Below are 16,967 nucleotides of genomic sequence, written 5' to 3'. Positions count from 1 at the left end.
GGATCCCACATGCCGCGGAGCAACTGGGTCCGTGAGCCACAACTACTGAGCCTGTGCGTCTGGAGCCTGTGCTCCGCAAACAACAGAGGCCGTGATAGTGAGAGGCCCGCGCACCGCGATGAAGAGCGGCCCCCGCTCGCCGCAACTAGAGAAAGCCCTCGCACAGAAACGAAGACCCAACACAGCCAAAAATAAATTAATTAATTAAAAAAAAAAAAGATACAAGAGGAAAAAAGCTTTTAAAAAAAAAAAGATAGATTCAATATTTAGTAAAAGCCAAAAATTTATTCAGAGCCAAGTATTATGAAGACACACACACAGTCAAGCTTGTCAAAACACGTATAACAAAGGAAAGAGATGAGACTGATTGTGTTTGCCGAACTTGTTCTTAAAGGAGCTGGAGAGAGGAGTTACCAGAACACATAGCACAGTTCCACAGACTGCAAGGGATTGGAGGAGGGAGAAGCAATACATGTCCTTGAGTTGAAGAGACAGATTTAGCTTTGTAATTACTTTGTAATCACATCTTACAAGGTAAATTAATTTCAACCTGTTAGTGAAAATGATCTTTTCACTTCTGTATATCATTCATAAAGCCATTCATTCACTCACTGAACAAATGTTTTTTGAGCACCTACCACACCTCAAATAGCAGAGATATAAAGATACACAGATAAATGAAACTCATAGTCAACTGAGCCAAGACAGATACGACTGCAGACAATTATAAGTACTGGGGCTTGCTTGGTGGTGCAGTGGTTAAGAATCCGCCTGCCAATGCAGGGGACATGGGTTCGAGCCCTGGTCCGGGAAGATCCTACAAGCCGCGGAGCAACTAAGCCCGTGTGCCATAACTACTGAGCCTGTGCTCTAGAGCCCACGAGCCACACCTACTGAGCCCACGTGCCACAACTACTGAAGCCCACGCACCTAGAGCCCAAGCTCTGCAACAAGAGAAGCCACCGCAATGCGAAGTCCGAGCACCACAACGAAGTGTAGCCCCCGCTCGCCAAAGTTAGAGCCCGCGTGCAGCAACAAAGACCCAACGCAGCCCAAAAAAAAAAAAAAAAAAAAGTACTAAAATAAAGGTGTACAAAATCACCATAGGAACAGGGGAGAAGAAATTAACTCTACCTGGGGGAGTGTGGAAGGCTTCACAGAAGAGGGAACGATTTAAAGGGTAAGGATGAATTCGCTATGCAGATATGACAGGGGTTGTGCAGAGGGCCAGTCCACTCAGAGCATGACACAGTATAGCACATGCTGAGGCCTGAAGGTGAGAAAAAAGGGAAGACATCGCTTCCACTTTCAAGAGAGCAAGCTAAGCCCACACTGCAATCTCCTCTCCCTGCCAAATCACAGAAATCATGAAATAATGAGGGGGAGGGGGAAGAGGTGGGAAGGACAAAGGAAGGAAGGAAGCAAGGGATGGGGGAGGGAGAAAGAGAGAGGAGGAAGGGAGGTGTGCACATGCAGCAGCACTCAAACATTAGGAGAGACTCTCATCAGCCCAGAAACTAGGAAAACCTGAGGGGCTGCAGGCAGTGACGACCAAAGAGGGATGCTGAGGCTTGGAGGACAGGTGGGACCTCATGCACTGCAGCAACATGTAAGTGCTCATTGCCTCGCGAAGGGGGTCAAGGAGGAGACCAAGGGCAACTGAGTGGAGGTTAGCTGAGGACGCCAGCGGAAGTAGAGAGGCCCATGGGTCCTAGAGCAGGCCAAGCCTAAGATGAGCCTGGAACATCTGTGCCAGAAAGCAAGGAAGGACTCAAATTAATTGGAGAGAGCATGAAGAGGCTCCCCTAGGCAAATCTGGGGTAACTGGAGTATCAGAAAGAATAATGAGAAGAACAGATTATAAAATATTGAATTTAAGAAACAAACCCATGAATCATAGTGACTCTTAAAGAAAGACGTGGGAGCAGAGAAAAGGGAAAGCCTTATTTACAGAAGAATGCCAAGTAATAAGTGTAGAAGGAATGATAGGAAATCACTATTTTGTAACCACAGTTATCACAACTGAAGGAATCATGCAAAATAATGGGCTTGGATTCTTTAAAAATGTCATGAAAGATACCCCACCCCCCAGAAAAAGGCTGGGTGATTGGGAACTGTTCTGAATTAAAAGAGACCAGGGAGACTTGACAACTAAATGCAATGCATAGTTCTTAATTTCATCCTGGATTAAAAAAACAAAAAACAATAAAACCAGCTTTGGAATACATCGAAAAATGTGAATATGGGTTATATTTTAAATAATAGTATAATAGGTCATAGTATATTTCTTGAGTGATGATTGCATTATGGTTAATAGGAAAATGACTCTGTTCTTAGATGAGACATGTTTAATTAATCAGGATTGAAGAAATCCCATAATGTTTACAATTTACTCTTAAATGGTTCAAACAAAAAAAAGTGTGTGTGTGCTGTGTATGTGTGTGTGTTTGTATTTGTAATTTCTGGAGGTCACTGTCCTATTTTTATCAAGTTTCTTAGATTTGAAATTTTGCAAATAAAAGTTAGAAAAAAAGAAGAAAGTTTCTAAAGATTTTAAAGAATTGAGTACCATGATCAGACATATTCTAGAATGATTATTCTGAGAGGATGCATTTCAGAAAGAAGCCACGCGGGAAAAGGAGACCAGAGGCTGATTTACCAGGAAGCCTAAGTTTCAAGGCCCTTCCTTGTGGGTTGTTTCCAAAGCCTTGGGAGAAACCTAGGCATTAGATTCTTTCACATGATGTATGCTTTTGTAAAATCTGCAAAATAAGATGTTCTGACTATGTCTGGTTAAGACATAAGTCTCTCTCCAGTCCAGTTCACTTCACCTTGCATCAGGCAGCTCTGGAGTAGCCACGGACATTTTTAGGATCCTGCTAAGGGGAATTTAAATTTAGGTTTAGCGAGATATTATTTGTGGTTTGTAGTCACTTCCTTGTAAGTGTTTGCGAGCTGTCTTGGTACATGAATGGCCTTCAGGAATGCTTCTTCCACCCACTGTGCAGACTAATTTGGCGTCATGACACAAAGAGGCAGAGCTGAAAGACAAACACAACAAAAACCGAAGTGCCCAGCATCACAAAGATGTGGAGAATGAAGAAATACGCTGGAAGAAAAACTATCATTCTCTTCTCCCTATAGAAAATCTCAAAAAGTTGTTATCATGTGAAGAACTGCAAAGACTGTGAGCACAAAAAATATACGAAAAGTTAAAGAAGTGTCAGGGTTTTTTTGTTTTTTAAATTATTTTATTTACTTATTTATTTTTGGCTGCATTGGGTCTTCGTTGCTGCCCGCGGGTTTTCTCTAGTTGTGGCAAGCGGGGGCTACTCTTCATTGCGGTGCACAGGCTTCTCTTGTTGCACAGCACGGGCTCTAGGTGTGCAGGCTTCAGTAGTTGTGGCTTGTGGGCTCAGTAGCTGTGGCTCACAGGCTCTAGAGTGCAGGCTCAGTAGTTGTGGCGCACGGGCTTAGTTGCTCCGTGGTATGTGGGATCTTCCCAGACCAGGGCTCGAATCCGTGTCCCCTGCATTGGCAGGCGGATGCTTAACCACTGTGCCACCAGGGAAGCCCCGGTTTTTAAATAATAGAAACTTTTTTTAATGTCTGTCGTATTTGACAGCTTTTTCGGAGTTGTAATTTCTTGTGCTTTCTTTTCACATTCTAAATAAATATTCATTTGTATACATATATGTATCTGTAATTTTGTAGTTTTTTTTCTTACAAAGGACCTCTAAAATTGTGTAAGTTTCAGATCCTGCAAATCTGGAACTGCCTCTTTAGACCAAAATGAAGGTCATTATGAGAGATAATTAAATGACTGGGAACTGAAATCCAGTGAAGATGATGAGAAAGCAATGAATTTTTTTTTGAATTTTTGAATTTTATTTATTTTTTATACAGCAGGCTCTTATTAGTTATCTATTTTATATATATTAGTGTTTACATGTCTAGGGTTATGATCCTTGGTTTGGGTCCAAGAAAGCAATGAATTTGAGGTTAATTTAAAATATAAAGTCAAAAGAGCTTCTTAGTCAACTGGATATGGGGAATAGGAACGAAAGTTGGGTTGGATGATTCTAGTTTGGGTGAATGGATAGGTTTGGCATCATTCACCAAGACAGGGAACTCAGTAGAAAGAGGAAGATGTCTGTGGAGACATAGGTCAGAAGAGAGACTGGAGCCAGAAAAACAGTCCGGGTAATCACCAGTGTCTATACAGGGGAAGCTAGGGCAACAGATTAGCAGGTCCATGGTCAGAGTAAACCGCAAGAAGAGGTGAAGCTAAAGGATGGGACCCTGGGCAACAACTACCGGATGTACTGATTTGGTATATGTGTGTAAGGGAGGATGGGGGCGCCAGGAAAGAAGAAAGAGAATTAGAACAAACAGGAAAGAAAGAGTAGCTTTATTAAGTGGAGGGAGAGGTGTATTTGAATAATTTCAAAGGGAGGATTGTTATTAAAAATGTAAATTAAGTTTGGCAATAGGCATATAACTGGCAGCCCTGAGTGAAAACAAACCCAGTGTAATTGTGAAAGTCAAAGTCAGACTGTAGTGGACTGAAGAATGAATGGGAAGTCAGGAAGTGCACTCAGGAAGTGTGGATGACTCGTTCAAGAATCATGACCAGCAATAAAAAGAAAGTTAGGGAAGTAGAGGGGACATACGGTCAAAGAAGGGTCAGGCCTGCTTTATTCATATCTACTAATACTAAAAACATACCTACCATATGACCCAACAATCCTACTCCTAGGAAACTACCTAAGCATCACTAAAAGGAGAATACAGAAATAAATCATGGGGGACTTCCCTGGTGGCACAGTGGTTAAGAATCCGCCTGCCAATGCAGAGGACACAGGTTCGAGCCCTGGTCCGGGAAGATCCCACATGCCGCGGAGCAACTAAGCCCGTGCACCACAACTACTGAGCCTGCACTCTAGAGCTCACGAGCCACAAACTACTGAAGCCCTCATGCCACAACTATTGAAGCCCATGCACCTAGAGCCTGTGCTCCACAACAAGAGAAGCCACCGCAATGAGAAGCCCGCGCACCGCAACCAAGAGTAGCCCCCACTCGCCACAACTAGAGAAAGCCCACGCACAGCAACAAAGACCAATGCAGCCAAAAATAAAAATAAATAAATTTTTTAAAAAAAAGGAAAGAAAGAAATCATGGCGTATTCATACAATGGAATAATACACAGCAATAAAAAGAATATATTACAGATAAGTTCAGCATGGATGAATCTCAAAAGTATCACGTTAACTGAAATTAGGCAGACACAAGACACTACATACTGTATAATTCCATCTGTATGAAGGTCAAGAATAGGTAAAACTAATCTATGTTGTTAGAAGTCAGAATAGCAATTATCTCTGGGGAGGGGTGTTATCAACTGGGAAGAGGCATGAGAGGCTTCTGGAGTGAGGCAAATGTTCTAGATCTTGAGATGTGTGATGGTTGCATAGCTGTATATATGTGCAAAAATGCATTAAACTGTGCTCTAAAATTACTGAAGTCTAATGTCCTTTATTTTGCTATACTTCAATAAAAATAAAAAATGAGTAAAAATGAAATTTTAAGACAGATTTACTGAGGAAATAACCACTAAGAACTATAAAATACCACCAATTCAAAGTGGATTCTGAGTTGACCCTGAGATATCTGCCAATAGTATGCACAGAAGCAACTACTGAAATTGACTGAACCAAATTAATCCATCAGCTACGGAGTCAACAATCCTCTCTCTTAGGTGGTGTTGTCAGTGTATTCAGCTCACTCATTGCTACCTACCTAAAAACGCTGCTCCCAATCCCACATCCTTATGTGAACAATCTATCCTTACCAACTGAATAGTCCCTTAGATTGTCAAAAAGAGTTTTCCAGGGCTCAGTGTCAGCCTAATACCTCTCCTATATCAAAAAGAACACAATTACTGACTTCCTTCGCTTCTATAGAACAGCAGTTTAAAAGACAAACTTGTACCCATCAGAATCACAGCAGTAGTTTGTGATACTTCCCTTTGATGTCCCATTATCATATCCAATGATGAAGAGATAACAGATGGCATTTAAACCCAGTCAGTTTGCTTTCAAAAAAAACACACAAAAAAACTGTACTAATCATTTATAAGCTTAATGCTATTCAAAATTAATACGGTACCTGCACTCTCATATAAAAGAAAAATTAAATACTTACCATTTTGTCTTGTACCAACAGCAGCAATGATAACTGGAACTGAATTTAATGCTCTTTTTATCACTGGAATATAATTATCCTTCACTTCGTGAAATGAAAACTTGTCATTTACATTGTACTTGATCACAATGATGTCAGCACCTCCAATTAGATTTCGAGAGGTGTACCAATCACTGTCAAAAATGTCCTAAACCAAAATGTAAAGAGCAATCTTTAGTCTGCTTATCTTCAAATCCATCATGAAATAAACTGTAACATATTAGTTTAACTTTTTTACTATATTTTAATTTTTGGAATTCATTTTTTAAATTTATTTTTAAAAAAGTAACTACGTGAAATTTAAAACATTTGAAGTCTATCAAGTCTTTAAATTTTTTTATTTATTCATTTAGCCTGGACAACTATGTAATAGTAAAATAGAATCTAGAGAATTCCTGAGACTCTGATGGAATAAGCAACCTCTTTCAACACCTGTACTTAAAAATAAACACTTTGTTTTAAAATTATGCCATAAACCATTAGCCAGACTCATCAAGAAAAAAAGGGAGAAGACTCAAATCAATAGAATTAGAAATGAAAAAGTAACAACTGACACTGCAGAAATACAAAGGATCATGAAAGATTACTACAAGCAGCTATATGCCAATAAAATGGACAACCTGGAAGAAATGAACAAATTCTTAGAAAAGCACAACCTTCCAAGACTGAACCAGGAAGAAATAGAAAATATAAACAGGCCAATCACAAGCACTGAAATTGAAACTGTGATTAAAAATCTTCCAACAAACAAAAGCCCAGGACCAGATGGCTTCACAGGCGAATTCTATCAAACATTTAGAGAAGAGCTAACACCTATCCTTCTCAAACTCTTCCAAAATATAGCAGAGGGAAGAACACTCCCAAACTCATTCTACGAGGCCACCATCACCCTGATACCAAAACCAGACAAAGATGTCACAAAAAAAGAAAACTACAGGGCAATATCACTGATGAACATAGGTGCAAAAGTCCTCAACAAAATACTAGCAAACAGAATCCAACAGCACATTAAAAGGATCATACACCATGATCAAGTGGGGTTTATCCCAGGAATGCAAGAATTCTTCAATATATGCAAATCAATCAATGTGATAAACCATATTAACAAATTAAAGGATAAAAACCATATGATCATCTCAATAGATGCAGAAAAAGCTTTCAACAAAATTCAACACCCATTTATGATAAAAACCCTCCAGAAAGTAGGCATAGAGGGAACTTACCTCAACATAATACAGGCCATATGTGACAAATCCACAGCCAACATCATTCTCAATGGTGAAAAACTGAAACCATTTCCTCTAAGATCAGAAACAAGACAAGGTTGTCCACTCTCACCACTATTATTCAACATAGTTTTGGAAGTTTTAGCCACAGCAATCAGAGAAGAAAAGAAATAAAAGGAATCCATATCGGAAAAGAAGAAGTAAAGCTGTCACTGTTTGCAGATGACATGATACTATATGTAGAGAATCCCAAAGATGCTACCAGAAAACTACTAGAGCTAATCAATGAATTTTGTAAAGTAGCAGGATACAAAACTAATGCACAGAAATCTCTTGCATTCCTATACACTAATGATGAAAAATCTGAAAGAGAAATTAAGGCAACACTCCCATTTACCACTGCAACAAAAAGAATAAAATACCTAGGAATAAACCTACCTAAAGAGACTAAAGACCTGTATGCAGAAAACTATAAGACACTGATGAAAGAAATTAAAGATGATACAGACAGATGGAGAGACATACCATGTTCTTGTATTGGAAGAATCAACATTGTGAAAATGACTATACTACCCAAAGCAATCTACAGATTCAATGCAATCCCTATCAAACTACCAAAGGCATTTTTCACAGAACTAGAACAAAAAATTACACAATTGTATGGAAACACAAAAGACCCCAAATAGCCAAAGCAATCTTGAGAAAGAAAAATGGAGCTGGAGGAATCAGGCTTCTGAGCTTCAGACTATACTACAAAGCTACAGTAATCAAGACAGTATGGTACTGGCACAAAAACAGAAATATAGATCAATGGAACAGGATAGAAAGCCCAGAGATAAGCCCACGCACATATGGTCACCTTATTTTTGATAAAGGAGGCAAGAATATACAATGGAGAAAAGACAGCCTCTTCAATAAGTGGTGCTGGGAAAACTGGACAGCTACATGTAAAAGAATGAAATTAGAACACTCCCTAACATCATACACAAAAATAAACTTAAAATGGATTAAAGACCAAAATGTAAGGCCAGATACTATAAAACTCTTAGAGGAAAACACAGGCAGAACACTCTATGACATAAATCACAGCAAGATCCTTTTTGACCCACCTCCTAGAGAAATGGAAATAAAAACAAAAATAAACAAATGGGACCTAATGAAACTTACAAGCTTTTGCACAGCAAAGGAAACCATAAACAAGACCAAAAGACAACCCTCAGAATGGGAGAAAATATTTGCAAATGAAGCAACTGACAAAGGATAAAAAAATCTCCAAAATTTACAAGCAGCTCATGCAGCTCAATATCAAAAAAACAAACAACCCAATCCAAAAATGGGAAGAAGACCTAAATAGACATTTCTCCAAAGAAGATACACAGATTGCCAACAAACACATGAAAGAATGCTCAACATCACTAATCATTAGAGAAATGCAAATCAAAAATACAATGAGGTATCACCTCACACCAGTCAGAATGGCCATCATCAAAAAATCTACAAACAATAAATGCTGGAGAGGGTGTGGAGAAAAGGGAACCCTCTTGCACTGTTGGTGGGAATGTAAACTGATACAGCCACTATGGAGAACTGTATGGAGGTTCCTTAAAAAAGTAAAAATAGGGGCTTCCCTGGTGGCGCAGTGGTTGAGAATCTGCCTGCCAGTGCAGGGGACACGGGTTCGAGCCCTGGTCTGGGAAGATCCCACATGCCACGGAGCAACTAGGCCCGTGAGCCACAACTACTGAGCCTGCGCGTCTGGAGCCTGTGCTCCGCAACAAGAGAGGCCGCGATAGTGAAAGGCCTGTGCACCGCGATGAAGAGTGGCCCCCACTTGCCACAACTAGAGAAAGCCCTCGCACAGAAACGAAGACCCAACACAGCCAAAAAAAAAAAAAAAAAAAAAAAAAAAAGTAAAAATAGAACTACCATATGACCCAGCAATCCCACTACTGGGCATATACCTGAGAAAACCATAATTCAAAAAGAGTCATGTATCACAATGTTCATTGCAGAGCTATTTACAACAGCCAGGACATGGAAGCAACCTAAGTGTCCATCGACAGATGAATGGATAAAGAAGATGTGGCACAGATATACAATGGAATATTACTCAGTGGTAAAAGGAAACGAAATTGAAATATCTGTAGTGAGGTGGATGGACCTAGAGTCTGTCATACAGAGTGAAGTAAGTCAGACAGAGAAAAACAAATACTGTATGCTAACACATATATATGGAATCTAAAAAAAAAAAAGAAGAACCTAGGGGCAGGACAGGAATAAAGACACAGACGTAGAGAATGGACTTGACACGGGGAGGGGGAAGGGTAAACTGGGACGAAGTGAGAGAGTGACATGGACTTATATATACTACCAAATGTAATATAGATAGCTAATGGGAAGCAGCTGCATAGCACAGGGAGATCAGCTCGGTGCTTTGTGACCACCTAGAGGGGTGGGATAGGGAGGGTAGGAGGGAGACGCAAGAGGGAGGAGATATGGGGATATATGTATATGTATAGCTGATTCACTTTGTTATAAAGCAGAAACTAACACACCATTGTAAAGCAATTATACTCCAATAAAGACGTTAAAAAAAAAATCCACTAGGACTAAGTACAAAAAAATCAGAATGCTAGATTTATGCACATGAAGTAAAACATAAATAAAATGCCATACACAAGAAAATAAAATAAAATTATGCCATAGCTTTATCACCTAATAGTTTCAAAAATTAACACTATTCATTAGATGCAAGAGCATCAATGTGAGTAAGGAAGCGTCAGAGGATTTTCTGTGACCCAGTTAGATAATGCAGGATTGTTCAGTGATTTAGATTGTATTGATAATACCCTGTGAATTCTGTGGCGTTCCATATATTTTATCCATATCTCAAAATTCATATATATTTTTCAACTTTATCCATTCTTTGGACAGTACTGCATATATATAGTGTGCATGTGAGGGGAACAAGGGGGGCGGAGGGGTATGCCTCCAAAAAAGATAGTGTGTCTTATAAGATGATGTTAACATGGTAAGGAACATATGTGCAATTCATGTATTTTGTTCATATCAATTAAAAATTCAGGATAAAGCTTTTCAGTTTTGAAATGTTTACTTTTGGACTACAGTTAATAATATTTATATTTAGAATTAGGGCCAAAAGTAATTTATTATGGACCCTACTCCTTAAAACTTTGCGCCTTGATATTTTAAAAATAATTTTTCAAAGTTACTGTGTGAATAGTGGTATAAGAAAAATATCGTTATGTACCTTAATACCATTGCTAAATATGCATAAGTGGCTTCCTTCTCACATTCTGGTTAACTATTAATCATTATTTGTCCTTTCATGTGGCCTTTGGTATGTATTCCTAGGATGTAATAAAGCTAGATTAAGAAAACAGACAGCTAGATATGGCTAACAAGTCCAAAAACTGTTGGGCTATGAAAGTCTGCACTTTGAAATATGAGTCCAAACCAGGGTTTGAATCAATCAGTTGTGACAGAGCTTTTATCCTGTTAGAAAATTCTGGAGAAGTGTCACAGCAATGCCCTTTTGCAGAGAGCTTCTTCTCACCAGTACACTGCCATGCCCCAGCAAAGCCTCTCCCAATTCCCTACACCCTCACAACCTGCGTATTTCCTACAAGTATATTCTGCGTAACAAGAATTGCAGAATTTTTAGATATGAATACTTTACTGAGAGTGGGATGGACAGAGCCTTTTTAGAGGAAGATTTAAAAACCAAAAAAAAAAGGCAAACTATGGGGATATAAACAGCAAAGGCAAAATTCTTGAACTTAGTGGAGGATGTAAGAGGAGGGAGAAGTGAATTGGGACACAGATCAAGAAAATGTGAAAGCTTCCCAGCAGAGCTCTATGCTAATTTCCAAATCCCAAACCACAAAACCCATTCAGTTCCAGCTGTATCTGTTACAGTATTCAAGCTCAAAGTATATAAGTACAACAGGGTATATAAATACAATAAAGAAAGAGGACAAAGTCAGATGAATGGGATGAACAAACTAAACTTAAGTGGTACCAATATCAAGCAGCCATTTAACTCTGTGAGAACAAATCAAAAGTAACTGCTTTCTGCATTCCAAATAGTTCAAAATTCCAGAGTTACTGGAGACGTGTAGAAAGAAAAAGGAGACATTTAAGGGAAAATGTCATGAGGAAATGGGTTTTGGCTTCATTAACTCTGTGGTACTGAGGATATAAATCTATAATTTTATTTTTAATACAAATCAGAGCTTCAAACCCTGCCCAAGAAAAGTGTGCATATATTATCTCATTGCTTTTTATGGAATATTTTTGGTAAACAGGAAAAGATCTAGAAATAAAATAATACTATAACAAAAAAGGGTGGGTTTGAGAGAGACATACTAAACAATAAGCTACATATAATGAAGTTGAAGCACATTTATTTAAAAAGTGCCAAGTATATATGGCAAAGATCCAGAGTGAGGCTGCGGATATACAGAAGAAAACTAGGGAGAGAAGCACAACTATCTCACTCTAACTCCAAGAAAACAATGCCACATTTCTTCTCAAACTGTCTCAAAGAGAAAATGCTCCACTGGTTTCTAGAAATATGAAGGAAATCAAATTCTCCCACCCCTTGTAAATCAGTTCCAGGATTTCCTCTAGGCAGTTATGCAACACGAGGCTTGGAGCCACATTTGGGGAATGGAACTCATCTTTTGAAAAATAATCTTAATTTTTACAGCAAAACAACAACTTTATTCTACTTGGTTGTGAGGCTGCAATACAGCATCTACTAAGTACTAACACGGCTGCCTCTATGTACTTCATTTGTGTGGAGATCTTGAATGATGTGTGGGAAAACTTTACTTTTGCTTCATTTAAGCAATACACGGCTATACTAAAGTTGTGATAAACACTTTATTATTATCGTAGCTACGGCTTATTGATTACTTACTACATGCCCATCTGGATGCTAAGAACTTTACACATACTAACTCATTTATTCTTCAGCACAGCTCTGGGAGGCAGGGATTATTATGTTTATTTTACACACAGAGAAAACAACGCTAAGAGAGGATGAGTGACTTTACCCAGGAACACAGCCACTAACTCGCAAGGTGAGGATCTGAAATCAGATCCTTTTGATATCAAAACCTGTGCTCTATCTGCTCTGCTATGTTTAATATTCTGATTCAGTACATGTCAAATACCAGCTGATGAATACAATCAACTTTCATATCTCTGATGGGCTTTTACTTCCCACCAAGAGAAGAAAAGCACCTTATAAAGAGTAGCTCTACAGATGTATTCTACTATGTCTGAAGACCACTATAACCCAGAAAACTGTGCCTGGTTACAAACTCAATGTCTTAAAAAAGGCCAGAGTCTAACCAAACCAAAGGTGATTAGCATAATAAAACATAACAATAAACTTAAGACCAAAACAATCCAGACTGTGAAGGCTTATTTCAATCGATTTGGAAGATTTCATTTACTTCAATCCATGGGATCACAAGTATTGCTTTTGCTAAACTAACAACATAAAAAGGAAAGAGTTCACTGCTCAAAGAAAAAGCAGGAAAGGTTATCCTAACATCCTAATTCAGCTTATTTTATTTTCCCTACATTTATTTACTCTATTCACTCAACATTTGTTCAACTGAGTGTAGAACCAATTAGTTTTTAGACTGTAAGCTTTTTCACAATGAAATGACCAAAGTAAAAGAAGGGTTTCATTTGCTTGCATGGACTCCAGCCAGTAAGTTCTCTACCAATGCTTCCTATGATCAGCATCATCACTGTCATAATTAGGAATTTAATAGCATCCCTGTTATTGAAAAAGCCCATTTTTCATTTATTTTAGCCTATCAAATTTACTTTAGCTGAAAATTTATTTGGGCAAGTGATCTTTTCTTTCAGTAATATGGATATTTGCATAAGAAATGTTTTTATGTACATTCTATACATTTCTTTGGAAAGGTGTATTAGTTCCCTGTAGTTCCTAATTCGGTTTTCTTAAAGTGCAGTTTAAATGTAAATCTCACATAATGATATCTGTATTTTTTTAGACATTAAACTTTCTTCTGTTATAAAATATAATACTTACCTGCAATATAACTTTTATACTAGTAAAGAATCAGAAACTTTCAAGTAAGATTACATGAAAACATTCAAAACATGATGCTATTGTGTACTGAAAACATTTATACATGTCAGAGAGTAGATTTCTTCTTTTATCACTCAAGAATTAGACTAGCATTTATCAACTTCATTATGATTTCTTTTAATTATAGCAAATTTTAAAGCTTTTTCAAGTCCCAAAACAGTATTAGCAATATTTCTGATTTACCGGTCACTAAAAAGAAATGGCTAAATATATCAAAAATATCTTCATTATTAAAATTAAAAACACTAATTAAATTTTTTCAAAGGTGGATCGTGCTGTAAAAGAATCGTTTAAAATTAATTCTCAGTCCCTGTCTTTCCCGCCCCCTCTCCAGGGGTCCTATTTCTGAGCTGCCCCAGTGAAATGTATTTTTGCTGTGTTGAGCTTTCAGAGATCTTTATTTTTAGAACACTAATATTTTATATCACCCACAGGGTAGGCATGAAAAAACATTGCTGTCTACTGGTGAAACTTAGTGACCTCGTCCCTTGGGGTTGGGACATTCAGTCAGCTGTCTACTAAGGGACAACCCAGAGTCGTGAAGTGTACCCGTTAAGTGCTTCACATTCCCACTGGGGTTTTTTCCCTTCTAAGAGTGTTCTCTGACTAGGCTGCCCCTGCCCAGTGAAACGAAGGACCAAAGATTTTCCCCCAAATGTTTAAAAACTCTCCCCAGGTGACCCGGACGTCCACATTCCTGAAAGGGGAAAAGAGGGGAGGAGGAAAAAAAAAAAAAAAAGAGAAAGAAAGAAAAGGAAAGCTCCATCAGCCTCTGCACAGAGCAGCTGCGGGCCCTTACCCAGACGGGACAGTCGTGGACCACTAGCTTGACATTCCCAAACGCGCTGGCCTGATACTCGGTGAACACGGGACGCGCGACCGTACTGGTCGCGTTCAGCAACAAGCTGCTCTCGTCCCCTGAGACCAGCGGGCTTCTCCCCAGGTAAGTGCGGATGAGCCCCGACGGCCGATTGTCCTGGTGAAACGCGTCCCCCTCGTTCCCCAGCGCCACGATGTGAATGGACCTACACGGCAGAGACGGGGGCGAGGGGGAGAAAAGGCGCGTGGTCAGCGCGAGGCTCCCTTTCATCCCAACAGGAAGTGCGGGGGGCAGCGCGCGGCGGGGATGGGCACGAGCCCCTCGCCCAGGGGCGCACGGCACGCGCTGGGGTAGAGACAATGGCAGGACCGCGACGCGTACATACATGATCTCAAATCCAAGGGCAGGGCGGCGACTCGGAGAAAAGAGGCTCCTCACGGCTTCTAGGAGCCCGACGGCGGCGTATCCACCCGCAATCAGCTCATGCCGGGCCGCGTCCCCCCTAGCGCGCCTCCCCCGCGGCGCGGCCGACGCAGAGCGGGCCCGCGCGAGCCAGCGAGCGAGCGAGCCACGGGGGCCGGGGGCGTGCGAGCCTGGCCGTGTGCGCGCGGCCAGCCAGTCAGGAAGTGCCAGGGAACATCCCGGCCGGCCGCGCCACTCCCGCCTCCCCGGCGGCCGCCGAGCGTTGCCGGGCGCCGTAGCACCGCTCCGCCGCGCTCCCTCGGCCGGGCAGCAGTCGCCTCCTCCGGCTGCTGCTGCTGCTGCTGCCGCCGCTGCTCCTCCTCCTTCTGGCCCAGAGAGGGTAGGAGAAAAGCCGGGCCTCCGCCCCCTCGGCGGGCCGGGCGTGCGGGCGGGCGGGAGCAGCACGTGCCGGCCTTGGGGGTCGGGAGGACGAGGGGGCCGCGCTCCCCGCTGAGGCCCCGGAGCCCCGGCGGCGGCGGCCGGGTACAAAGGAGCGGCCCGCGCGCGGGGCGCCGCCGAATATAAATTAATAAATACGACGCCGCAGCCCGAGAGCTCCCGATCGCCAATCCGCCTGCAGCAAGTTTGTTCAACTCGACAGGCTGTAACCAGAGCCGGGGAAAGGGGAGGGTGGGTCGTTGAGGCCCCTGCTCCCTAAAGACTGGAAAAAAAAGAGGTGAGGGAAGCCAGCTTCCCTGGGAGTCCAGCTCGCTGGCCGCTCCAGCAGCCCCAATTTTTTTTTTTTTTTTCCCTCTTGGCCTTGACCAAAAAGTGTTTTAGCAAGTCTGCCGCTTTGTCATTTGTCAACATGTAGTACAGCTGTTTTCTAGAATCATACTTGTGAGGAAAAAAATAAAGGCAACATTCATCCTGGTGCAGAAAGGGTTCTTTGTTCACGCAGCAATTAATTCGCTAATACCGCTTCAGAAGGATTGTTTACTACTTCAAGCTATATTCGGCATCTTTTACCAAAAACTGCAGGGTTTTTTGCTTTTTTTTTTTAAGTGTTGAGGTTCTTACTACGATAGTTTTAGACACCAGTTACGCGGGAGGTGTTTGTGTTTACATGCTCAATGCTAGTTTACCTGGAGATTTTTCTGTGCACATTATGGCCACGTGTTTAATAATACCTCCTCAGACCAGCTGAAAAAATAACGATCATGCTAATGCAAGGATACTTTAGATTCTTTCATGATAACGCCCTGAAGTAAAGGCTATGAATGTCCCCAAAGGGCCTCAAACTGCCTCAATGCAAATGAACACTGGAATCCACTAATTCCAAGAAAGGCCAGAGTTTACTCTGGGGCTCTGCTTCTCCATAAACATGAAAATTCTTACAAGTGCTCTGTGTTGAAAGAGTTCTTGTTTATCCCTTTATTTATTTATTTATTTTGCCCTACTTGAAAATGTTGCTGTTTCTTTTCTCAACCGAGCTATTTTGAGGGTATGAAACAGGAGGTGCTGAGTAGGACAGTGAAAAGCCTAGGGTAAGAGCCCTTTGGAATGTGAACAACTTTTTATTATGGGCCCTTGGTTGCTCAACTGAAAGTAGTTTCATAGTTTCTCATGCTCAAATAGGGTATAATGGGGGGCATTCTTTATGTTGTCACTGATTTTTTTTAAATCTAATTTCCTTTGCACTCAGTATAGTTTCTCTTTTAGTCTCTAGAACCTAAAACATCCTGAAATCTTTGAGAGTACAGGATCACCTTTTCTCTGGGGTCATCAATCCCCTCCAGTAACCACAAGTCAAAGACAAAGACACTAGAATGGGTGAATGAATAAAGAAAAATGTGGTATATACATACGATGAAATATTATTCGGCCTTAAAAGAGGGGGAAATCTTGTCATATGTTACAACATGAATGAATCTCCAGGGCAATAAACTAGTCATAGAAAGGCAAAGACTGCTTATTCCACTTACATGAGGTATCTAAGGCAGTCAAACTCTTAGAAACAGAAAGCAGAATGCTGGTTTTAAGGGGCTGAGGGTAGAGGAAAATGGGGAGTTCTGTGAGTATAAAGTTTCCGTTTTGTAAGATGAAAAAGTTAAAAGA

The 16,967-nt window shown here is 40.7% G+C and overlaps 1 protein-coding gene across 3 annotated transcripts in view; it reads right to left on the bottom strand.

Moving 5' to 3' along the window:
* Window positions 1-14,964, bottom strand: part of RHOBTB3 (Rho related BTB domain containing 3) — an 85,944-nt gene extending 70,980 nt beyond the window's left edge. For all 3 annotated transcript variants that reach the window (XM_007197460.3, XM_028162669.2, XM_057540178.1), the window contains exons 1-3: window positions 14,833-14,964; window positions 14,427-14,652; window positions 6,206-6,392 (exon numbers count right to left, since the gene is read on the bottom strand). In XM_007197460.3, the coding sequence (XP_007197522.2) occupies window positions 6,206-6,392; window positions 14,427-14,652; window positions 14,833-14,834 (415 nt within the window). In that variant the 5' untranslated portion in view covers window positions 14,835-14,964. The remainder of the gene's footprint in view (window positions 1-6,205; window positions 6,393-14,426; window positions 14,653-14,832) is intronic.
* Window positions 14,965-16,967: the final 2,003 nt, after the last annotated feature.

The sequence above is a fragment of the Balaenoptera acutorostrata genome, chromosome 2 (genome assembly GCF_949987535.1).
Source record: "Balaenoptera acutorostrata chromosome 2, mBalAcu1.1, whole genome shotgun sequence".
Lineage (NCBI taxonomy): Eukaryota > Metazoa > Chordata > Mammalia > Artiodactyla > Balaenopteridae > Balaenoptera > Balaenoptera acutorostrata.
Note: the sequence above shows the minus strand (reverse complement) of the source record. Positions and strands in the feature narration are given on the sequence as shown.